At 40.7% G+C, this 26,595-nt stretch overlaps 1 protein-coding gene across 9 annotated transcripts in view; it reads right to left on the bottom strand.

Annotated features, from left to right (window-relative positions):
* The window catches only part of caska (calcium/calmodulin-dependent serine protein kinase a), a 309,385-nt gene that overhangs the window by 68,456 nt on the left and 214,334 nt on the right, over window positions 1-26,595 (bottom strand). For all 9 annotated transcript variants that reach the window (XM_069889306.1, XM_069889307.1, XM_069889308.1 and 6 more), the window contains 3 exons: window positions 9,165-9,242; window positions 6,288-6,368; window positions 639-827 (listed from right to left, as the gene is read on the bottom strand). In XM_069889306.1, coding sequence (XP_069745407.1) covers window positions 639-827; window positions 6,288-6,368; window positions 9,165-9,242 — 348 coding nt within the window. The remainder of the gene's footprint in view (window positions 1-638; window positions 828-6,287; window positions 6,369-9,164; window positions 9,243-26,595) is intronic.

Raw genomic sequence — 26,595 nt, 5'->3', positions numbered from 1 at the left:
TATGTCTAAATTTAAGGGGAAACAGCTACAAGATGGAGGATGGGGGAAATCATTTAAAACTGAGGTGCATTGGAATCTTTTTCTTGCAGAGGACAGTAAATCTTTGGAATTCTCTACCACAAAGAGTAGTGGAGGCTAGATCATGAAGGTATTTGAGGAGGTAGTTAAATGTTGAAACATCAAAGAATTCATGACTTTGGGGAATTAGTACAGAAAAGGTGTAGTAGCCTGGGGCAGATTAGCTAAGATTATACTCTATGACTGAGTAAACTTGAGGGGATGTAGCCTTCTCCTGCTGCTATTTTCTTTGTGTTCAGCTATAGATTGTTGATTTGTGAATTAAAGCAATTTAAAAATGTGTCTAGATTGTTCACACATTGTTGAGTAAAACAAAATTTGAGCACTATTTAATTATGCCTCTTTTGGACACGTCAGCAACAACTTCTTTTGCAAAGATGATCATCATTTTGAAATGGCCATAGAAAGAAGAGACTAACTTTCATTAGCTAAACAACTAGATACAGTTTCACTACTGGGCTGACATACGTGAACTAAAATTAGAATTGTAATTAAAGAAGACTAATGGTTTGTTGCCTCTGTTAGCCAACATGAACGACCATTTTTTAATATTATTTTACCATAGGTTCATCAGTGTTTTTCTGGAACTGGACAAGTCGAACTCGTGTTACATTTTCCATGTCCATATCTCCATTTGCACTTTCAGGAGAATCACCATTTAAGTAAGGAGAAGATGGTGGTGGCGTAACCCTCAGTGCTTCATCGCTGTATACCTCATGTGCCACAACATCATGAGTCTGGAGCAAGGCCTAGTTTTCAAAAGAAAATATGAAAGGAATAAACAAAAAGATACTATTGTTATCACATTCTTATCTCCTCATCATTTTCATCCTTTCGTTCACCATAAATACTTCCTTAACTAATGTCCTTGGATACAGATTCTCTACTATGAAGAGGACTGCACAAGTCCCTCAATTTTAAGGAAAATGTTGCCCTGCAGTATCTGTAGTTACAAATGTCAATGACACAAGTTTAAAATTGATAGGGTAGAAAGGTAAAAAAGGTCAGTGAGTTTCTGGTGGCTGAAGGGTCAGTTTTTGTGCTGCACCCCTCTATGACTCTCACTTCAAAGCAAGTAGTCTGAATGACCAACTTCAGAATTTTCATTGAATCAATTGAATGAACCAGGAGAAATGAATCAGACCTGGAACAATTCAAGAGACATCCCACCAATATTGAGAACAATTTGAAATATTAATTCAGAGTTTTTAAACATTGCTTCAGTGTGAAAAAAAATCATGAAACATGGCGTGTCTCCAGGTTATAGCTCGGGAAATAAGACATACACAACAAGGAGTGCAGTTGACTCTGATTTAATGAAATGGCTAATCTCTTTTACGTAGTCAGGCTGACCCTGACTGCCACGTCACCGACAGGCTTGGCCAGTGTTCCTTCGTGCTCAGATTGGTGTCCTCACAACCCACTGTCGGTGATTGGCTGGATCGGCCCATTTTGCTGCAGCGTCATCGATGGGTGTGGTTTGTGGCATCCTAGGGGGAGATTGGCCTTTCGTGATCTATCACTGGAGATTGGCTGGATGAGCCACTGACGCCTCATGCTGCCCGCTCAATTGGCATGTTCAAACGGCATCTTCTGTGTCAGCCTCTGGCAATGGCCACAGGCCACTACAGTACAGTATTTTGTTTATAGCAAACACTGACAATTAATGAAGCTTTAAAAAGCAAAACATCAGGAATCATCAAAAGCAATTTTAAAAAAAAGTCTATTAATACAATTTCCAATGGATTAGAACCCAAAGATCATGGTTTGAATAGCCAACCATTACCATGCTATCATAAACATCTGCGAGAAAGATCCAGCTTCTGAGAATGTCAATTAGTTTCTGATGATCTTACCGTAAGTAAGTAAATTGATAACAATGTTGAGATTATGTATTTTGATTGTCAATCAAAGGCACATTTTTATTATTCCCTGAAGTCTCCTCTATTCTGAATTGATATATTGTGCAGTATTAATCAATTCATCTTATGCTTTTGCTTCCAATCCACAAATGATGTGGAAAAAATTGTAAAAAGAATAAAGCAGCATGCAATCTTAAGCAGATGGTTCTTGAAATGTAATCAAGCTCAAATTAAAATTTGTTTACTGAAGCGTTTGATGTTACTCTGAGATTATGTAGAATTGTACTTTCATACACAATAGGCCATCCTGAACTCAACTTCTTTATTAGTTAAGAAGGCACAGCAGTGCCTACACTTCCAAAGGAGGCTGAGGAGAGCAAGGTTCCAAGCCCCCTTCTTGAAAATAGTACAATAGAGAGCATGCTTTCTGACTACATCATTGTAACTGCAAAGCATCAGACCAGAAGTCTATACAGAGGATCATTAAAACAAGGGTTTCCTTTTCCTCTTTAGACGGCATTTACTGGGAGTGCTATCTAAATAGGGCTTGAGGAATTGCAGAAGACCTTTTCCATCCAGCACGCAGGATTTTCAACCAATTACCATAAAGAAGTGGTACAAGAGCAACAAAATCAGAATTGCTAGGTTGGGGAATAGCTTCCTACAGGCTCTGAGATTGATGAACAGCATCCTGCAACTGTGACAATCTTCCCAAATATTTATATATTTATTTTGATTATTTATGTGATCTTTAAGTTCTGTGTATTTTTGTGTGTGCACCATGGTCTGGAGAGACACTGTTTCAGGTTGTATATGTACAATCAGATAGTAGTAAACTTGAACAATCAAGCAGTTTATGGATAAAATATTGATTTATTTTATCAATTCATAACCTGTTGAGTTTCTTCAGCACTTTTGAACACTTATGATAATAGTCTGCCACAATTTCGCACTTCACTAGAAACCCAGAACTTGCCAAATCTGTTTGACCCGTCTGCTTATGGAATCAGTGTGGAAACATCTCTAATTACCAGCTATTCTTATTTTTACACAAGGGCTCTATTCCTGGAGAGAAGGTTATGCTACCAATCGCTTGCATGTCGAATGGCTGTGGCCAATTAATATTTATCCTTTATATTTATCTTTTTAATTTAATTTAGTTCAATTATTGGAATAACTATTGCATTTATTTTTTTATTCTAACCTGCAGCAGTTAAGAATTTTGGTGCGGGGAGTGTGGCATGATGGTGCAGGGAGAAGACGTGGAAAATGCCTCCCCTTTTTAAAACAGTGAACAGTTTTAAAATTCTTCTAAAAGTCAGAAAAGATGGCTGCAAAAAAAAGTCTAAAACACAGATTGCAAAAAAAACAGCTACAACTGAAGTTTCAGTGATGGAAAACTCAGCCTTTGATCCTGATTCCTTTCCAGCCACGACCTGCTTAGCCTCCACGGGTAAGGATTCATACTTCAGCGCCACCTTCTTGGGGAGCTGGAGAAGATGGTGCTGGAGCACAGAAAGAGACGACAGAAGTGACTGTTGAACCAATGCGTATGTGTGGAACATCACACATGCACACTACGGAAGTAATCGATTTGGAGCCTGTGGGCCCGACTTCAACCATGGTAGCAAGTCAAACGAGGGCTGAGCAGAGAGCCCCTATACAATTTCAACAACTGGCAACATCTACAGAAGAATAAAAAAAAATTGGTGCATATGTTCATTGTACTTAACAATAAACTCAATGAACTTTGAAATTCCATCATTATCAGTGCAAATGCATAACAATGGCATTTGCCCAATAAGAATTTGGGGCTTCAGTTGCAGCTGAACAGAAGGGTGTGCATTTTTGTGACCAAAGAAAGAAAGTAGTCCCTCTGGAACTGCAAAACCGTCTTCCAAGATAGTCAAAATAAATCTGCGAATAGATATAGGAACTTAGTCATACATGTGAATTCGTGGAGTGATTATAGGAACTAGTCATACATGTGAATTTGTGCAGTGGTTTTTGTCTTTGTACAATCTCACTTCCCATTTTCCATGATCAGCCAAGAATTTTCAGGAAGATGTCATTACATCACCTCTCTGATTCTGCAGACATTCAAAACTTGCTACGTCGCTCACAATTATTCCCTATGCTTATGCCTCTTCTGGTTATTATATTCAAAATGATATCCGTCTCGGGCCAACAGTAATTCCATTTCATCTAGTGCAGAAACTTGCATACAGTGGAGAAAGTTAACAAACATAAATGCAAAACTGATGCCATCAAAGATAAACAGTTGTCGCTATGATCCTTGCCCCTTTTTTTCCTGCTTATTCTGCATTGGTGAGACTACACCTACTGTGTGCAGTTTTATAGGAAGGATATCAACATTTGGAAGGGGTGCTGAGGAGATTCACTAGGCTGTTTATGGAAAAGGAGGGCTTGAGTTATAGGGAGAAGTTGGAAAAGATGTCTTTATTCCCCAGATCAGTTATTCTCAATGGGAACCATATGGCATCTCCCCCCCCACCCCACCAGGGGCCACAGCACATTTAAGTAAAAGCCTAGTTTTCTTTTCACCTCACATTACATAAACATTAGTTATGTTTTTTTTGTGCAGCTGGTAGGAAAGGAGAACAGAAGAAACCAACTAAACTTGACTGCTTCACCATAAACTTTGAGCAGAATCGTAAGGGGGGCCTTAGCCAAAAAAGGTTGAGAATGGTTGCCCTAGTGCATCAGAGGCTTAGGGGGTGATTTGAAAGAGGTTTATAAAATCATGTGGCATGGATAAAGTGAAAGCTCACAGTCTTTTTCCAAGAAGAGATCATTCCAAAATCAGAGGAAAAAAGGTGCAAGGAGAGAGAGGACAGATTTAGGAGGCTAATGAGGGGGAATATTTCATTCAGTCTGTATTTGGAATGAGCTTCCAGCGAAAGGTATAGGTACCATTACAGTGTTCAAAAGACATTTGGACAGACTTATGGGATGGGAGAACTGAGAATATGATCCAAAGGGTCTAGGACATTTTGGTGCTGGACATATTGCGCGACATTTAGGTGGATTTCACTGTGGGGTGAGGGGAGTGTGGAGATGTTACCACATGGAGACTGGAATGCTGACATGTCACCACAGGGAGAGAGAAGCACATAGATGTTACAACGGGGAGACAGAGTGCGGAGATGTCACCGCAGCGAGAGGAGAGTGTGCATATGTCACCATGGGGAGATGGGAGTGTGAAGGTATCACTGCAGGTGAGGGGAGCGCAGAGATAATATTTAATTAAAATTATAATATATTCATTATTTTATATTGATTATATTTAATTAAAAATATAATAAATGCCATGTCCGTCACCAAATGTGAGTGCCAAAATATCCAGCACAAAACTGTGGATGCCAAAATGTCTGAAGGGCTACAAAAGCCTTTTTTTTTCTCCAAAATATCGGCTCCAAACTGTGGATGTCAAAATGTCCAACTCCATAAAAACATATGGGATTGTAGGTAAATTTGGGTGGCACAGATTTAAAGAGTCAGAATAGTGTGTTTTAAATAAAATTTAAGTCCTCAAGTCCCAATAACATCCTGGTGAATAATTTTCTGCATGCTTTCCAGCTCATAGCTGGATGCCCAGAACTATACACATTACTCCAAGTTTGACCTCACTAATGATTTGTACAGATACACCATGATGCCCCAACTTCTGTCATCAATGCCCTGCCAAATGCCTTCTTTACCACTTACTGCATACAAATTGCTTGTAAATATGTGTGCTATGTCTTTAAATGTGGTTGCATGTATTTACATCGAGGACCAAAGAACACTGTTTCATCCAGTTGTACTTATACAATTGTATGATAATAAACATGAAATTGATTGACATATTCATAGTCGTTCACAGTTGGATCTCTCTTTATGCTAACCGCAAACTGAAAATTCCCTTGCATTTCAACTGCAACAGGTAACAGTCAGTTCAAACTAGCCTTGTTGTACATATTACAGCCTAGTTTCCTGACAGTAACACTATATCATTATTTTGTCAATTCTGAAATTACGTCAGTTCTCTTTACCTACAAAACTACAGAAGAATGTTGACTGTCATATAATACTCCAGTTGTTCAAACAATATTAAACAGGACTTCTTTGGAAATGAGAATCACAATTTGACTCTGAATACTTCTTTCCTCTTTAAAATGCAGAACCGATATAAAAAAAATTCTGACATGATAAAATTAAACAAATTTGCTTATTTGTCAGATAGCCTGACAGTGAGTACTGTCTAAATTAAATAACCGCATAAGCGATAATGTTCATTGACAATAATGTGTCTTATATGAAGTGCGGCAACAGTAACTCACTTACCATAAAATGAGGCCGTGTTAGGATACACTTCAATTCTTTTGCATCATTATTTTCTGGGTAGCAGGAAATCTCTTCCAATACCTATAAGAGTAAACAAAATTTTAAAAGCTTCTGCAGATAATAATTTGCAAAGTTAAAATGCAGTACCCTCCATAATATTTGGGACATTTATTTTTTCCTTTATTTTCTTTCCTATGTGCCACAGTTTTAAATTAGTAATTAAACAATTCACATGGGATCAAAGTTCACATTCCAGATTTTATTCATGTATTTGCATACATTTTGGTTTGACCATATAGAAACTGATCCATTAGCTTTGAGAGGAACTGTAGCTGGATACTTCTTGCAAACAGTTTCAGGGACACTTGACTTCTCCCTGAGCACCCTCATTTCATAGGAGGTGCATACCCCTCCATTTACTAATACTATCCCTCTTGTGACTAATGTATTAAAAAAGAAAAACACTAATCCTACCTTGCCTTACTGTACTATTTATCCCATTCAACCTCATCTGTCAAAGCCTTTGCACTTTACCCTCAACCACGATATTTCTCCTTCAGAAAATACTGCTCAAAAAGTGGCTGCTCCCACTATAACTTGCCGCTGTTTTATTCTGCTGTACATTTGTGCTTAGGTTGCTGGTGTTAACAATGACCAACTCTCTACTGAACTTCCTTGCTAGGGCTACTGGTCAAGAAACATTATGTCCGAGGAACAGTTTGGTGGTTGTGGTCTAACAATTATTAACCAGAAGAATTCATTACATGATTCAGAATGCAATTAAAATATAAAATTGACCTCTTATTGAAACAGTAGCTACTATACCAGGTTCAATAAAGCATTCAGCAGTGCTTGACAATCAAATATACTTAGTGTGCACACTCCATTACTGTATCCAGTGCATCAATTACAGATCCACCTCTGCCACCATTATGGGTTAAGGTAGAAAACGGAGAAAACGGAGAATAAAATTGAGGTTCTGAGAGCAAGATTGCTGTCCCAGAGGGACATAAAGAATTGCTGCGCAGAGCCATGGCTCAAACCCAACTCCCTGGACTTCGTCCTTCAACTTGAAGGTTTCTCCCTGCATCACATGGACTAGATGGCATCCTTGGGAAAAGGAAGAGGCAGCGGTGTCTGCTTCACGGTTAACTTTTCTTGGTGCCCAGATGTGGTAATTCTGTCCCAGTGCTGATCCTTCTACCTCCAGAGGGAATTCACCTTCATGGTCCTGTCTGCGGTCTACATTCATTAGCAGGCAGTCCAAGCTAGCACTGGAAATCCCACAGTTATGATCAACAAATATCATACAATGTGTCCCATGCCTTCTCAGTCATCACTGGAAATTTTAAACAGGCCAGCTTAAAGAAGGTATTCCCAAACTACCACCAGCACCTCCGGTAACACCAGGGGATTAAACACTCTTGAGCATTGCTACACCACCATCAGGGATGCCTACTGCCTCATTCCCTCCCACACTTTGGAAAGTATGGCTGTGTTCCTCCTTCCTGCATATAGACAGACACTGAGGAGTATAGAACCAGCAGTGAATACTGTACAGAGGTGGTCTGGGGCAATAGAAGAGCAGCTTCCCATCTGTCTGGAGTCAGTAAAATGGGCAACAAATTGGTAGTGGATCAGAATGAATATACGACTGATTTTTACCAAGAAATGGGTGGACAAATGTGTTCCTACCAAGTGTAAGACCATCAAAGTATATTGAAATCAGAAGCCATGGATGAACCAAGAGATCCGCAAGCTACTGAACACTAGATCTGTGGCATTTAGGACTGGAGACTTAGAAACATGCAGAAAGTTTGTATGTTTATAAATCTCTGGAAGCCCATTACCAATGCAAAGAGGCAATTCCAGGCCAAGCTGGAGTCTCAGACAGATGCCAGGTAGCTGTTGCAGGTCTTGCATGCCAATGTACCCTATAAGGCGAAACAAGGCAGTATCATCAACTGTGATAGATTTCTTCTGGATGAACTCAATGCCTTCTATGCTCATTTCAAAAGACAAAATGATGAAGAATCCTCAAGTAGTTTTTATTGGACTACCCATAAATATAAATTCTGCCTAGCCCACAGTAAAAAGGATCTCAAGGTTGTATGTCATCTACATACTCTGACAATAAATTTGAACTTTAACTTGAACAGCCAGAAGGCCCAATAATGCAAAAGGTTGCAGATTGTCGCAAATATAGGCAGGTCTAAGAGAGGCTCTGACCTCCTATCTATGTGAGGCACTACTTCACGAAGGCTGCCAACACCATAAAGGACCTACATCACCATGGTCACATTTTCTTCCTACTACATTTGAACAGCAGAACATTGAAAACCAGTATTGCTAGGTTCAAGAACAATTTCTTACCAATAGCTATCAGACTCTTGAGCCCCCTTGAGATACACTAAACATAGATTGCTCTGACAACACAAAAAGACTGTCTACACTATTGTCAGTCACTTTTTTTGCACTAGGGATTACTGTGAATATTTATAATTTTATGTATTTATTGTTCATTTTAGCTTAATTCAATTAGTTTACTATTACAGCTTTTCTTTACAAGTACCTGATCAGCTGCACCTCGAAAAAATTTTGGTGTATTTATACTTTGCATAATGTATTTGACAATAAGTTCATTATTATCAAAAGAGACACTTCAAACATGAGACAGCATAATGCATGCTCTATTACCTACACCTCGTAATTATTAGTGGTCAATAATACAGCTAGACAACTCTAGGTTAATAATAGATTAAATTTTGGTGAAAGCCTTTACAAAGATATGATGATTATCAAGGCATATTTTCTAATTCACTGACAAAATATACCAATGCAATGCACAGCTAGTCAGAGGAAAATTTACCAACCAACCTCTTTGGCTCTTTGTACTGCATCACTTGGTGGATTTCTTATTTGTGGAGATGACTTTGTGTTGATCTTGTCATACAACTAGTAGAGAAAAATAGAAAGCAAAGTTCAAATAATGATAGGTGCAAATCTCAAGGTTATAAGTAATTAACTAAATTCTAGAACTTTTCAGGATATAATATATAAAAATTGAGGCAATGATAGCTCATATTAAACTATAACACAACTTCATTAAAAAGGCAGCATGGCTCTGTTTTATAGCAAACATATTGAAACTTCATTCACTACAATGCAAATTCATTGGGATGCTTTCTGGTATGGAAACATCAAATACAACAAACATTGAAATAAAAAGGCTCATTTATCTACATTGTACTCTTTTCCAGGGCAGGGGGGACTAGTACAACAGGGACTGTTTACATCTGAACTGGAGGGAAGCAACATCCTGGCAATAAGATTTCCTTGTGCTACACAGGTGAGTTGAAATTAGAGTGGCAAGGAGTGGGAAGCAAAGGAGCAGGGCAGCAAGTGGGAGAGTGGAGGGAATGGTAAATGCTAGGTCATGCAAGTCTGAAAGGCAAAGGTGGCAAGACTAATGGGCTTGAGTGTGTTTATTTTAATGCAAGGAGTATTAAAATAATACTTGGAGTTCTGATGTTGTGGTCAATACAGAGTCTTGGCTGAAAGAGGGACAGGATTGGCAGCCCAATGTTCTGGGGTTTTGTTATTTTACACAGGATAAAGAAGGAGTTAAAGGAGGTGGAGGCATTGCATTACTAATTGGGGAGAGTGTCACACCTCGACTCTGAGAGGTCCTAACGGTAGGCCCATTTACTAAGGCAATGTGGGTACAGATCTGAAACAAGAAAGGTACAATCACTGATTGAGCTATACTATAGGCCTATCAGTAACCACCAGGAATTAGAGAACTAGATCTGTACACAGAGTATGGAAAGTTGCAAAAGAAAAATAATTGTAATATTAATTTACCCTGCTTTGAGTGGGACATCCTTAGCCCCAGAGGTTTAGATGAAGCAGAATTTGTTAAGCACCATGTAGGTAGCCCAAACAGGAAGGAAACTATTCTAGACTTGTATTGGCAAATAAGCCTGGCCAGATGATCAGAGTTTCAGTGAGAGAGCATTTTGAAAATAGTGATTATTATTCCTTAAGTTTCAAGACAGTTAATGAATAAGGATAAGCTTGGGATTTGTAAAAAAGTACTGAATTGGATGAGGGCAAATTAAGACATTGCAAGACAGGAGCTTGGGGGAATTAATTGGGAGGTAAGCCTACAACTGACAAGTGAGAGTTGTTTAAAGACCAACTAATTGGAGTTTAAGATTGGCATGTTCTTATTTGAAGGAAGGATAGGGATGACACACTAAGAGAACCTTGGACAAAAGGAGAGATCATGAATTTAGCTAAAAAGAGAAAGGAGGCACATGAAAAGTTTAGGAAGCTACTATAAGACAGGACCCAGGAGATATATAAAGACTGGAGGCAAAGCTCAAGCAGGACATTAGGAAGGCCAAAAGGGGCCCTGAAAAGTCCTTTGAGAGCAGGACTAAAAAGAATATCCAGGCATTTTATACTTGCATTAACAACAAGAGGCTGATTGGGATAAGGATAGGACAACTCAAGGACAATGGAGGGAATTTATGCTTGGAGTCAGAGGAAGTGGGTGAGGTGACAAATGAGTACTTTGCATTGGTATTTACCAAGGAGAGTTCTTGAAGGATTGTCATAGGGAATATAGTGTGGAGAATGCTCATGTATTAGGGCATATTGAGATCAAGAAAATGGTGGTCCTCTGTCTTTTGAGGAATATTAAAAGTGGATAAGTTTCCAGGAGCTGATGGTTATCGAAAGAAGAAATGAAGAAATTTCTGTGGCCATGACAAAGATCTGCGCATCCTTACTAGCAACAGGTGATGTCCCAGAGTAATGGAGAGTAGCTAACATTGTACTTTTGTTCAAGATGAGAAATTATAGGTCTATGAGCCTCACAACAGTGATAAGGAAACTATTGAAGAGGATACTTAGAAATAGGAATTATATGCATTTGGAAAGTCATGGTCAAATTAGGGACAGTTAGTTTGATTAAGTTTTTTGAACAAATGACAAAGATAGTTGATGAAGGCAAGGCAGTGGATGTTATTTATATGGACTTAAGTAATTTTAAATTTAGACATACAGCATGGCAGCAGGACATTTCAGCCCATGAGCCCATGCCACCTAATTCCTCCCAATCAACCTAAAATTCCCACTAAGTTTAAAATGGTGAGAGGAAACTAGAGCCTTCGGTGGAAACCCATGCAGACTTGAGAAGAACGTACAAAGTCCTTATGGACAGCACAGGATTCAAACCCTGGTCCTGCCCACTGGCGTTGTAACAGCGTTGCGCTAACCGCTATGCTAACTGTGCTGCCCATAATGCATTTTATTAGGTCCTCATTGTAGGCTGGTGCAAAAGGATCCATGGCGAATTGATAGCCTGGATTTGGAATTGGTTGGTCCTTATAAGACAAACGTAACAGTAGTGGTGGAAGGGTGTTAATCTGCTTGGAAATCTGTGATCAGTTGTGTTCCCAGGGATTGACAGATTGATGGAGTTGTGGGCAATGTAGGGACCCATCAAAGAATATAATATATTATAGATCAGTTACAGATATGGATCAATCTGGACAAGTTTGAGATGTTGCACTAATTTGAGAGGTGAAATGAAAGGGGAACATTTTCACTTAATGGCAGAACTCCTCAAAGTGTTGATGTGCAGTGGGATCTAGGGGTCCAGGTACATAGCTCTTTGAAAGTGGCCACACAAGTAGATAGAGTGGAAAAGAAGGCACTTGCCTTTATTTGGTGGAACATTCAGTACAAAAGGAAATCATCATGTGGCTACTACAGTATATCAAATTTTGGTTAGGCCACACTTGGAATATTGTGTTCACCCCATTACAGGAAGGAAGTGGAGACTTTGGAAAGGGAACAGAAGAGTTTTATCAGCATATTGCCAGGTTTAGAGGTATCAGTTTTGGGGAGTTTTCACTGAAGGGCTGAGGAGCAACCTGATAAATATTTATAAAATTATGAGAGGCGTTGATAGGGTGAACAGTCAGAATTTTTCCCCCAGGATTAAAGAGTCACATACTAGAGGACAAACATTCAAGGTGAGGGGAGGACAACAGAAAAGTGCATGGCAATTTTTTTTTTAAAGACAAAGTAATGGGTGTTTTAGTGGGCTTCCAGGATTAGTGGTGGAAACAGATAAAATAGCAGCATTTAAGAAGTTTCTAGACAGTCACATAAACATGGAGGGATGAATTGCAAGCAGAAGTGTTTTAGTTTTATTTTGACATCATGTTCAGCACAGACACAGGGGTCAAAGGGCCTGCTCCTGTGCTGAACTGTTTTATGTTCTATTTCAATACAAGACAAAGATAAAATTTAGTAAACAATGGAAGCATGAACAAGGTCAAGATAGCAGTTTGTTTCCAGTAGTTGAAAGAACAAGAAAGAGGAGCCATAGGTGCAAGTTTAAGACATATTGTTCAAAACAGGAGTTGGAACTTATTGTCTTAGTAGTTGAGGAAAAAATATCAATGTAAATTTAATTGAATATATTTTATTAATGAATAAAGAAAATGGATATAAATGGATTTGCAAGCAATGTTGGTAAATATGATCGAATACCTGTTGACATTGTGGCAGCTCACCCACACAGCAGGCAAACTGGTGCCAGCAGTCACGGTCAACTCCACAGTCAGAGCTCTCAGTGCAGGCAAAACAACGGATGGGAAGTTGACGTCACTTCTGCCCCGCACAAGCGCTGAGACCACTGGTACCAAATGAACCTTTTAAGCACGCGAGTTTGAATCAGAAAAATCAATTGGTTTGAAACTCTACTCAACCTCAGCTTATTTCTTCCACTCACGGTGGCCCTGACAGTCTGACAACATTTGGGCCTGACACAAATGACTCCAGCAACATGGACAACGCAAGTGACTCGACTTTTCAAAACGCAGTTCTGCTTAAATTCCCAACTTTCTAGACCTCTCAGCCCCTCCTCTGGTTTCAACAAACAGAGGCCAAGTTCCAGGTCAGGAACATTATCTCTGATGAGATCAGGTACTACTACGGCGCTCGACCAAGAGATGGCAGTGAGAATAATGGTCTTTCCACAGCAGCCCCTGGAGGCTGGCAGGTATGAGACACTCAAAGCCTTGTTGGTTGGGACTTGTGGCATCTCAGGTCGTGAACAGCCGTAAGCCGTGTCTACTCTTCGAACAGATCTTTTTGGAAGAGATGCTGGAGGACATCCGCCTCAGACTAGCAAATGAGGATTTCTCTGACCCACAGGAGGTGGCCGTGCATGCGGACGTCCTGTGGCACACAAAAAGAGCCAGTGGAACAAGCTTCAGAATTAGTGCTGCGTCCCAGCAGTGAAGTCAGCAACGGCCACACCAAGAGATGACAAAAGCACTGAGTCTTGGTGTTTCTACCATCAGAGGTAGGGATCTGGAGCCCGCCGACGCCAATCGCTATGCTTGTTTCAGGGAAATGACAGGGCCAGCTGTTGCTAATGGCTATGGCAGCTGGCCAGCGGGATAGCCTCCTGTATGTCTGGGATAGGCACTCTGGGCGCAGGTTCCTAGTAGACACAGGAGCAGAAATCAGCGTCCTTCCACCCACAAGCCAAGATACCAGGACCAGAAGGGCTGGACCGGAACTCATGGCAGCACCATCCGCACATGCACTACCCCTTTGCAATTCAGTTCTAGCCGATTCACATGAATGTTTATGCTGGCCATGGTGTTACAACCATTGTTGGGTGAAAAGCTCCTCCGTGCACACTGTTTGTTGGTAGACCTGAAGAAACAACAGCTAGTTGATGCTAAGACATTTCAAACCTTTCCCCTCGGGGGGTCCAGATTGCTGTAACCGCACTTGGATTCAGTCATGTGTTTAGACAATGAATTTACCAGGGTGTTGTCAGAGTTCCCATCCATCATCACATTACAGTTTTCCATGACAGCCCCCAAACACGGCGTGATGCACCACATTCCCACTCAGGGACACCCGCTGCATGCCCAAGCATGCAGGTTACCACCAGATAAGTTCCAACTAGCGAGGGAGGAGTTTAACAAGATGGAGGAGATGAGCATCATGTGGCCTCTCCACTCCATAAGGTGCCAAGCCTGCAGAAAGATAGAGGCTCTGGATGCCTTGGCTCCAGGAGTGGATTACATGGTGTTAGCAGAGGCACAAGGGGACAATGAACTATCGGCATACTGAACAGCATTCACCAGGCCCGACTCGAGGATGTACCAATTGGGCCCAAAGATACCAAACTCTTGAGTGACACTTCCACTGGGCAACCTTGGTCCATCATACCAACCACTTGGAGGCACTGGATCTTCGACACTTTGCATGGGTTAGCCCACCCTTCCATCCAGGCAATCACAGATCGCTTCATGTGGCATAGCCTACGCAAGCAGGTCTGCCACTGGGCCAGGACCTGCACACATTGCCAGACCTCCAACGTCCAGAGGCACGTAAAGGCACTGCAGCAAACTTTCCAGCCAATACAAGAGGTAGGTTCGAGCATATGCATGTGGACATCGTTGGCCCACTACCCATTTCGAGAGTAGCAAGGTACTTATTTACAATGGTGGACAAGTTCACAAGGTGGCCTGAAGCTGTCCCAATCACCTACATGATGGCAGAGACATGCTCAAGGACACGGATCACAACCTGGGTGGACCCCCCTCCCACATCACCTTGGACAGAGGGGTACAGTTCACTCTGGCTCTGTGGTCATCGGAGCTCCACCAGACGACTGTGTACCACTCTCAATCGAATGGCCTGCTGGAATATTTTCATAGGCACCTGAAGTCAGCCCTGATGGCATACCTCCAAGGGTCCAACTGGTTAGATGAAATCCTCTGGGTGCTACTGGGCATCTGCACAGCCCCCAAGGAAGACCTGGCAGCGTCATCCACTGAACTTGTTTACGGAGCACCGCTCACAGTACTTGGTGAATTCATGTCTGCACCCCGTGGCCAATATGACACATCAGCAGAGGTCCTGACCAGACTTCGGGAGAAATTCGGAACACTGGCTCCAGTGCCGATGTTTCACCACGAGGCAAGGCCCTCCTTAATACCCAAAGACCTGCAGCGGAGCAAGTATGTGTTCGTCCACTGAGGAGCACACAGACCACCCTGCAGTGGCCGTATGAAGAACCCTTCAAAGTAGTACATCATAACGGAGAAACTTGTGTTTTGGATGTGGGTGGCGGGAGGAGACTGTAATGGATAAATATTGGGAGGAATTTGGTAAGATTAGTGGTTTACATATACACATACATTTTAAAAACAAATCTTATTTGAAAGACAGAAGAATTCATATTTAGGAACATTGCAAAAACTATGGAGAATGCTCTGCACATTTCACAAGTTGGTGCTAATTGAAATGAATAGACCATTGTTTGGAGGAGACAAACTGGCTGTTTAAAAGTACCTACAGTGTGCTCACAGAAAGGTCACTCCTGGATTTTGTTTATCTAAGACAACAGCTTGACCAAGAGAGAACTCCTGTGGTTTGCTGAAGAAGGTGGGGGTTTTGCAAGTGAGAGAGTCACATGGGCTTCCTAGCAGTTGGAGAGAGAGAAGACAAGTTCAACAAGCCCTCCTAGCTAGTTTGTGTGACACTGAAAGCAGCTGGACAGTGCAAGCTAGGAGAAGCTGGTTAGAAACAGTAAAGCTCCAGAGAGGCAGATGGCTGAAAGTGCTATCTGTCCAATGTTTCTCTTGGAATAAGTGAACAGAAAGGAGCTCTGTGGTAGCCTGAAAGAAAGAGGCTACCATCTGGAGAACCCTGATGGGGGAAGTTTCATCAGCGAGACATTGAGGTGTCTAATGGTGGTACCTCAGTTGTGGAAATACTGGATCAACAAATCTCTCTCTGCAAGCCCTACAAGAACCTTCCTGAGTGGTAAACATTTACCTTTCGAGCACCAAAGCCTGGTGAACATTATATATGTTAAATTCTGTGCACAGTATAAGAATTGCCTACAACCAGTGAACTTGGAAGAAGGAGAAGTGAGATTGAACTGTGAACCAAAGAACTTTTCTTGAATTTACACACACATTACATACATGTGCGCTTAGAATTAGAAGAGGGTTAATTTGGGTTAGTTAAGTATAGAGATAAGTTAAAGTTTGATTCTATTTTCATGTTTAAAGTTGATTAAAAACAACTTTTGTTTTAAAAACTACTTGTCTTGGTGAATGTCTATTACTGCTGGGTTTTGGGGTCCTTTGGGCTCGTAACAAGACATTTACCATAGACTACCTCAAACCAGAACACCTGGACATTGAGCACCCAGTTGTGGTCCCACCAGTCAAGGGACGAGGTTGGCCACGCAAAGCAGTGTACGGAATATGGTTTCAGTGCCTCCTATCGCCGGTTCTGGTTAGGGGGGGGGTCATGTGGTAGCTCATCCATGTGGCAGGTGAACCGACACCAGCAGTCGTGGTCAAGCCCATAGTCGGAGACATACTCGGGAGCTCACATTGCAGGGCAAAACTAAGTGATAGGAAATAGACATCACTTCCGCCCCGCCCAAGCGCTGAGGCCACCAGGACCAGCATGGACCTTTTAAGCAGGCGTTTGAATCAGTTGGTTTGAAACTCTTCTTAGGGTGGCTAATAGCCACAACATCAAGACAACTGATTAACTGCTGTGTTCAATGAACAATTTCTACATTACAACTACAACATATTTCCATTAACAGGACTCAAAGAATTTTAAGATTTTTAAAATTTCTTTTAAGCCCAATTGATCAGAGAGAAAGGAGAATGAAGAAAGAGAATGATAATGTAAATAACCATTATTTAAGTTGTGACACAACCTGTTCAAAGTAATCCTGCTCAAGCTGTTCTTTTTCATAGCCCAAAATATTTATACAGAGTTGAGTAGGTTTTATTAACGAACGCTGCAACCACATCAAAATGAACAAGGACATCAGTGTGTGTAAATATGTACTCTTCCAAATACCAATACCGCCATGCATCGATTTGCATTGGGTTATGTTTTGGAAGTGGGGATGCAAATCAATTTGGGCGATAGAGGTGAGATATACTTTACAACATAAGATACCATGACACACATACATATTTACCTAAACCTCAGATAAAATTTAGCCAACGAGATAACACTCAAACAAGAGACCGCACGAAACATGATTTGATGCTGGATGTTGGTGTCTAATATGCTATTGAGACTAGAAAAATACTTATATAGTACTGTGCTTTTTTTTGTAGTAAATAGAGAGAGTACATATTAACATAATATCACAATAACAATAAAAAGTACATACATATATTTAGGATTTCAATTACATATAGTGTATGTACTGAACTATAAGTTGGGTGTATAGTGTATATCATTATACAGCTGGCAGTGCAATTGCTTTGTTTTGGCTTTTGAGCCGTGCCAAATGTACGATGCATGACTTAATGATCACTAACTCCCGCCGACATCGGTCCCAGCGTAAATTTTAATTTTTAAAAAATCCTTATGGTGACCTCGGACATTTCTCGATTAGGCATAAGTCGAGGTATAGCTGTACTGATAATTTTACTTAATTTCTGTTCAGTTTCACAATCACAGTATTGGCATTTTAAAAGATGCCATTGTTAAAGTTTACATGCAAGATTTGGTGCAATTGTGTGAAGTCATTCAGAATCTATTTCAGATCAAAGTCAGATTTATTGTCCGAGTACATGACATTACATACAACCTGGAGATTCTTTTTCCGATGGGCCAGGCAGAATTTCTACTCATTGGTAGTGCAAAAGACTTTACTCAGAAAAAATGTTTACAAAGGAGAGAAATGTAAACATAGAAAAGTGCAACTAACAATACAGAAAATTAATATTCAATAATAAATAATATTCAAAGTGATAATCCTTAAATGAGTCTCTGAGTTTGTTATTTTAGGAGACTGTTGGTGGAGGGGTAGTAACTGTTCTTGAACCTGGTGTTATGAGACTTGTGGCACCGATACCACCTTCCTGACGGCAGCAGCAAGAACACAACATGTCCTGGGTGCTGTGGATCTTTGATAATTACTGCTGCTCTCCAACAGCAGTGTTCCATGTAAGTTTTCTCAATGGTTTAGATCATAGTTTTACCTGTGATATACTGGACTGTGTCCACTACTTTTTGCAGGGCTTACTGCTCAGAGGTGTTGCTGCCCCCCCACCCCCCCCCCATACCAGCCTATGATATAGTTGGTCAGTGCACTGTCCACTACACTTCTGTAGAAGTTTGCCAAAGTTTTTGAAGTCATCCTGAACCTCACAAACTCCTGAGAAAGTAGAGGCGCTGATGTGATTTCTTCTCGATCATATTCGTGTGTTGAGCCCAGGAAAGGACCTCCGAGATAGTGACTCCCAGGAATTATACACCAATGGTCTTCCCTTCCTAAAGTCCAAAATCACTTCCTTGGTTTTGGTGACAATGAGTGTGAGATTGCTGTTATTTGCATCATTCAGCCAAGTTTTCAGTCTCTCTCCTGCTTGCTGACTCATCACGCCTTTTTATACAACCCACTACCGTGGCATTATCAGCAAATTTGTCGAAGGTGTTATTGTTGTACTGAGCCACACAGTCATAGGTTCAAAGGGAGTACAGCAGGGAGCTAAGAACACAGCCCTGTGGTGCTCTGGTACTAACAGAAATTGTGGAGGAGAGGTTCTTTTCAATCCTCACTGATCATCACAGTCGGGTACTGAGGCTTAGGTATTTGAATTTGCTGATTAGTTTTGAGGGGACGATAGTGTTGAATGCCGAATTGTTGTTGATAAAGAGCATCTTGATGTATGTGTTTTTTTTTCCTATCAGGATTGTGTAGAGCAGTGGTTCTCAACCTTTTTGGCCCTAGGCCCACTTTAATTTTTTAAAAAACGTACGCCCCACCATTAGCAGAAAAAAGTTATAAATTTCAAATGAAATTTTAATTAAATAATTTACTGCAAGTGTATTTCAATGCAATTAAGGTTGGGAATACACTGGAATGAACCCAATCGTATAATTCTTTCCATGTTTTGCTATCGCCTGAGAATTTTCATAGGGTACGATTCAGGGCTGTAGTTTGTGCAGTGAATAATGAAGTGATTTTTGATCTATTTTCAAACTTCCCTTTCATTGATTTAAAATATTCCAATTTCAAATGACATAGTTAAGATGTTTTACCCTCAAATGAGCTTCAAGACAGCTGCTTTCATTGATTCATTTGTCAAAGTCTGTTGGCATAATAGTTAAAAAGATGTACATTCATCGTGTACAACAGGTATAAACCCAAACTTCAAGAACTTCACTGAATATTGATGAATCTTTTGCTTGCTTGGTCCGTTCATTTTGAATATACAACAGCATGAGCTTCCTGAAACAGATTAATACAACAGCGCAAGCTCCCTGAAACAGATTAATCAATATTTTATTATTTCTTAGAATTGAAAAATGTAATAAACGTAATGATCAAATCAAAGGAAGAATACTGACTCTCAAAAAAATGGCAAAAATACTCTAGCGCGGTTTCTGACATTTTTTCCCCGCAGAGAGGGCATAAAAACTGCGCAAGCCTTGTGTTTTACTTTCAAGAGAAACATCAGAGGAGCAAAACCATATGTTGTGAAAATAAAAAAGAACAAAGTGATTTTAATTGGAGGTTATCACAATTGTGTGGTACTGACAGTGTTGCCAAGTCACAGCTTTAACACCAACATATACAAGTTTATCTTTTCAAACCAGTTTTTAAATTATTTCCCAAAACATTCCTACACCCCACTAAAATATTCTTAACCCCACACCCACTGGTGGGTTGTACGCCTCACCTTAAGAATCTATGAGCTGGAGGAAGGAAGAGGTGGAAGAAGATGGTTGAAATAATCTGTATGTTTCGTCCGTTTGGTGGATGCTGTCATTCTGCTATGGTGGTGGAGAATAATACTGCCTCTGGGGTGCAGGAGCGCATTACTGTCATGCAGGAGTTTGGTGCTGTGGTGCAGGAGCTGCCATGAGTGCAATCAGGTCCCAGGTAAGTGAGGCCTGGTTCTGCATCTTGTGCTGAAGGTTTTTAAACATGTTGCTGAACCCATTCATTTCATCTGTCCACTCCTGTCTATCAGCTTCCTGCGTTGCCATCTCCACCTCCTGTGCCTCTCTCCTCAGCTGTTCTTCATGGGCCCTCTGCATTTCCAACCGAAGGCACTCCCTTTCCAGTCAGCTGGGGAGAAAGGCCATTAGTCTGCATGGGCCTTGCGAGATTGCTGCGTTCATCCACCATTTTGTATAGCAGGCCGCTAAATGACACCCCCCCCCCCCCTTCCAGGAGGATCCAAGTGTTGTCCTTTAATTTTGGTGGCCTGCCCCAAGTTGAGGGGCCTGCATAGTGATCAGCTGGCTGGTGTCTATGTTTGCTGGCTTGAGGCGGTCGATAGTGAAAGTTTTTTTCCTTACTGCCGATATCCAGCATGCACATGGATCTGTTGTGTCTGGTCACTCAATAGGGCCCCAATGGTCGTTGCAGAGGTGAGTGGTGTGCTCCCCATTGCACAAATACATATTTACATGTCTTTAAGTCCTTGGGGATAAAATGTTTTATGTTGGCCAAGCGGTGAAGCCCATGTTGGGGCTAAGGTGCCTAGTCGCTCCCTTAGCTTTTCCAACATTGCCATTGGTGGTTCTTCTGGGTCCTTGCCAGCAGTCAAGAACTCGCCTGGTATGACCAAAGGCCGTACACCATTTCTGCCACCGAGGTGTTGAAATCCTCCTTTGGTGTTGTGTAGATGCCCAGAAGGACCCACAGTAGCTCATCTGTCCAATGCGGTTCCTTGAGCCAAGCCATCAGAGCTGCCTTTGTGCCTGTGGATCTGATCTACCAATCTGTTGACCTGGGGGGGTAATATTCCATTGTGTGGTAGAGTGGGTACCCAGAAGGTACCCAGTGCTGCCCAGGACACCCGAGATTAATTGTGCACCCCTATCTGAAGTCATATGCTCTAGCACTCAAAATCTTCCCACCAAGTATTGATCAAGGCTCTGGTGCAGGATTCGGTTGTTGTTTCTGCCAGTGGAATGGTCAACCATTGTGAAAAGATACCTTTCCCTCCCGGGAGACCAGCAGTGGTCCTACAATGTAATATGGATGTGATTGAAACTTTGTCATGCTGGATCAAAGGCTGGTGGGGGGGAGGAGATGCCTTGATGTGTGTTTGTACCTTTGATGTCTAACAAAATGTGCCAGTCTTGGCCCATAGGCTGATCTGTTTACGGAGGCAGTGCCAGACAAAATTGCTGGCTACCATCTTGACAGTGGTTCTGATAGCTGTGTGCGCCAGGTTGTGCACCACGTCAAAAACCTGCCGTCTCCAGAATGCTGGTATGATGAGGTGGGGTTTGCCAGTGGACATGTCTGGGTACCTGGGTTGATGGTGATGCTCTCTAGCCTGAGCCCTGAGACTTACTTCTTGTACACAGGGACCTCAGGATCTGTCTGTTGTGCTTTGGCCATGGCTGTGTAATCTATCCCCAGGACAGGGGCTGGATGGCCTGAATCACCGGTTGTGACAGTGGATCTGCCACTACACTGGTTTAACCGGCAATGTGTTCAATGTCAGTGGTAAACTCAAATATGTAGGGCAGGTGTCTTTATTGCCTGCTGACCTCTGATCCGATATTTTGTTGAAGGCGTAGATTAACGGTTTGTGGTCTGTGAAAATCTTAAATTGCCTCCCCTCCAAAAAGTATGTGAAGTGCTGGACCACCAGGTACAGTGCCAAGAATTTGTGATTGAAGGTGTTATATTTAAGTTCAGGTAGCTGGAAGTATCAGCTAAAGAATGCCAGGGGCTGCCACTGTGTTGGAGGTGTCTACTGTGAGGCAGTCAGGGCATCAGTCCTAGGGTGCCCCAGAATCGCAGTGTTGGCAAGTGCATCTTTTTATTTCTGGAATGCCTCTGATGCTTCCCTGTTCCAGGCTACCTCTTCTTTTCCCTACCATGAATGCGAACAGTGGGTGCATGAAACGGCTGCTGCTGGTATGAAACAGTGGTAAAAATTGATCATACCAGTGAATTCCTGGAGGCCCTTCACCATGTGGGGTTTGGTGAAATGCCTGACAGCCTTGACCTTTTCGGGCAGGTTTGTTGTTTCTGTGGCCCAGGAAGTCTATTGTCTCTAGCCCGAACTGACATTTGGCCAGGTTGATTGTGAGGCCGAAATCACTCAGGTGGGTGCACGGTTTTCTTAGGTGAGCCACGTGTTCTTTGTGATTGCGGCTGGCTATCAGTATGTTGTCCAGGTAAATGAACGTGAACCTGAGGTCCCAGCCTACCACGTATGTTGGTCTGTGGAAGGTTTGAGTTGCATTCTTGATCCCAAAAGGCATTCTTAGGAATTCAACAGCCCAAAGGGGGTGATGATCGTAGTTTTAGGGATGCCATTGGGGTGGACCAGTATTTGATGATAGACCCGGATAGGGTTGACCTTTGAAAATATTCATGCCCCCTGCAGGTTCATGGTGAAATCCTGTATAGGTTGTACAGGATATCTATCTGGTGTGGTGGATTCATGAGGGCAGCAGTAGTCTCTGCATTCATAATTTTAGAAGATCATTGAGTCAAAGTAGGTGGATTACAATCTTTCCATTTAAATGAAATAGCTCTTCCAGCCAACAGTGTAGTAAAGGCTACGACCCAATGTGTGGAAGTGGGAACTCATTCCACTTCTGGAACCATAATTCCAAAAAAGCAGTCAATGGGTTAGGTTGCTAAAATACTTCACTGTTTTATTATGACATCTTTACATTGTAAAACTTTCAGTTATCTGTGTAATACCCATCCACTCTGCATAATGATTGCATTAGATTCTGCCTTGGGTCTTCAGCTGTTTCTTGTTCTATTTTGGGAAGGTGAACAGACCAAACATTTATACAGCTGTTTGTAGTACTTTGGATTGGTGAAAGCTGAGAACTGTAATACACGCCATTCACCAAGGTGATCAGCCATCTTTCTAAAATTATACATGTAACTTAATGCTTCATATTAAATATTTACTGCACTTCAAAAACTGAGACATGCTAAGAGAAACTAACAATTATAAACTAATTTGCAATGATCTAATGTTGGCGTCCCATAAGTATTTGAATGGTGGAGAATAATGCAGTGGTTATTTACTAAAATAATTATATAGGGATATTAAGAATTCAAGTCTATGTAGGTTTGAAAAGCTGAATGCAGTTCAGAAAAGCTGAATACAGAAAGCAGGTGTTGGTTACTTTGACAACAAGAATGCTGAATTGCTACAAAATAAATATTCAGTTCAGAAGAAGAACTGGTGAGCCTGATCTGGACATCATCCCAGTCGCACTGTATCGTCAACCAAGTTTTGACTGATCCAGCAAGAAATTCAAATTGTACAAAATGTTGTTACAAAAGGATTCAAGGAGAATACCCACATTTACCTTAAGGACATTGGGAATAGATAAGAAAATATTGCATTAACAGTTAGGAATGCCTATTTTCCAAATAGGTGCTTTAAAATTAGTAAAATCTGAATAGAGAAGTGATAACAATCACATGGCTTTTCAGTTCCTCATTTTAGTATGACATGCTGACCTGGATTTTTCTGAGTGGGGCCCACTGCTAGCATATGTAGCTTGGACTCTGAACTGTCCTTGGTTAGATCTGTAAGACCAAACATGTAAGTGCATCACTTGGCTGGGCCTCCATACGCTTAGCCCCTGAAGTTGCTGGAAAAACCACAAAGCTTTTAAAGATTTGCCTTCAGGAGCACACCAAAGTTGTCAAGCTTTTGCAAATTTACTTGACATTTTAAATTATACTATTAAAATTAAAGTGAATAATAAAAAAATTAAAATTAAATTATCAAAAAATACATTGGCAAAAACAATCACATTTTTGACTTAATTATTGTCTTTCTTTCCTGTAGTTGTAAAATCATTTGATAATGATAGGATCATATTCTAATTCTAACAGCCCAAGATCTGAGAACAGATCAGGAAGACATATGGGGTTAGAAGATTAATTGACCACATGGGTATATTTGGGCAGTGCTGGCTCATGGGCCGGAAGAGTTTGTTTCCAGAAAGAAAAATAGAAGATCAGAATACCATTTAAATAACAAACGATTGCTGCATGCTGTCGGGCAGGACTTAGGAGTGCTTGTGCATGAACCGCAAAATGTTGGTTTGCAGGTGCAGGAGGCTATCAAGAAGGCAAATGGAATGTTGGTCTTCATTGCTAGAAGGATGGAATTTATGAGCAGGAAAGTTATGCTGCAACTGTATAAAGTACTGGTGACGCTGCCTCTGGAGAACTGTGTGCAGTTATGGTCTCCTTACTTAAGGAAGCATGTACTTTGCAGCGGCTTTGGAGGCGCTGCAGTGGAGGTTCACCAGGTTGATTCCAGAAATTAGGGGGTTAGACCATGAGCAGAGACGTCTGGGACTGTACTCTCTGGAATTTAGAAGGAGGAGAGGGGATCTTAGAGAAACATAAAATTATGAAAGGCATAGATAAGATAGAAGTAGGTAAGTTGTTTCCATTGGTGTGGGAGACCAATACTACGGGAGATCAAAAACTATGGGACAAAGCCTCTAGGACAGAGATGAGGAGGAACTGCTTTTCCCAGTGGATGGTGAATCTGTGGAATATGCTGTTCACTGAAGCAGTGGAGGCTTCTTCAGTAAATATATTTAAGACAAGGTTGGATAGATCTTTACAAAGTTGGGGAATTATGGGATATGGGGAAAAGGCAGATAGGTGGAGAAAAGCCTATCATCAGATCAGCCATGATCTCATTGAATGGCAGAGCAGGCTCGACGGGCTGGATGACCGACTCCTGCTCCTATTTCTTATGTTCTTATCTCTAAATTTAATAAAAATGAAAAATATGTGACTGACCCTATTTCTTCAGTGCCACACATAATGCAAGTTTTAAAAGAATATGAACTAATATCTGGTTATAAAATTAATGATTCAAAATTGGAAGCAATGATGCTGTCAGTTACGCGGCCATCACACGTTTCATTGCGCTAGAGAGGGCTTCAAATACCTAGGTGTTATTATCATTCCCTCCATCTTAAAACTGTATGAAGCCAATTATACAAAGTTACTGAAGGAGTTAAAAACAGATATGCTCAGATGGGAGATTCTCTTCTTATCATTAATTGGTAAAATTGAAACTGTGCCATGAATGTTTTGCTCAGACTGCTTTTTTTATTCCAATCTTTGCTGGTAGGAGTTCCTATGACACCACTTAAATCCCTTGACAAAATAAAAAAAACCTGAAGTTAGACTTAAGACTTTGTTATTATCAAAACAAAATGGTGGCCGTAGAGGTTAAAACCTTGTATTTTTGATTTATGTTTGTTTTATGACTTTCCCTTTACAATATGCTTTGTTTTACTAATTGTTATGAAGTGTGAAGCTATGAAAATGTTCATTCACTTTTATCAATGAAAAAGTAAAACTATTTATAGCTGCAATTATGAAGTTTGATTTATTTGAATAAGATACAATTCAGAATATCAAGGCTTACTTCTCTTGGAAGGTGATGTGTTTTGAGATTGGAAAATATTAGAAGCTGGGAAGTGTCACCTACAATTATTATTCAAAGAAAAGTTTCTTGAGAGCTCACATCTCTTCCACGGTCATTCGAAGAATGAGAAGACACCTCCCGGTCCGCTCGGATATTATGACAAATGATGTCATAGTAACTATGGTAACTCTACAAAAACAATTAATCCTTAAAGGGAAAGTCATTAAATAACATTCCGGCCCCTAATTATTATAATAGACATTAATGACAAATACATAATAATTACTATTACAGATACAAAAGTAAATATGGTAAATATGGTACATATAAAATTAAAAATCAAAACTTTCTGCTTCTTGTAAAAGATAGATTTTAGTAATAGGTCAATTTAAGTAACCAGTTTTGGTTTTAATCTGCACTTGCCAAACAAAAACTCTTTTGTCCAGAACTGTTTCCATGATTTTCCCCAGCAACCAAGCATTATAATGTCTCTGCATACAAAATTGTGTTTATTTTTAGACCATTTTTGTCTTTCTTGTAATAATGAAAGATATTCTTTCACCCAATTTTTCCAAAATAAATCCAGAATAAACTGCATTTGTCTCCATCTGCATCTGGCATAACTATGTTCTTTCTGAAATTGACCCAGAGGCATTAAAGGATTAGACTTAAGAAGTAAAAGATGATTCAGTGTAAGTGCCTTGATGCCATTTGAATCAATGGAAACTTTAGTTATTGGACAACTATTTAAAACAGCTTCAATACTGTCTGAAGATTGTCATTATTCAGCATTTGATAAT

The sequence above is a fragment of the Narcine bancroftii genome, chromosome 7 (assembly GCF_036971445.1).
Source record: "Narcine bancroftii isolate sNarBan1 chromosome 7, sNarBan1.hap1, whole genome shotgun sequence".
Classification (NCBI taxonomy): Eukaryota; Metazoa; Chordata; class Chondrichthyes; order Torpediniformes; family Narcinidae; genus Narcine; species Narcine bancroftii.
Note: the sequence above shows the minus strand (reverse complement) of the source record. Positions and strands in the feature narration are given on the sequence as shown.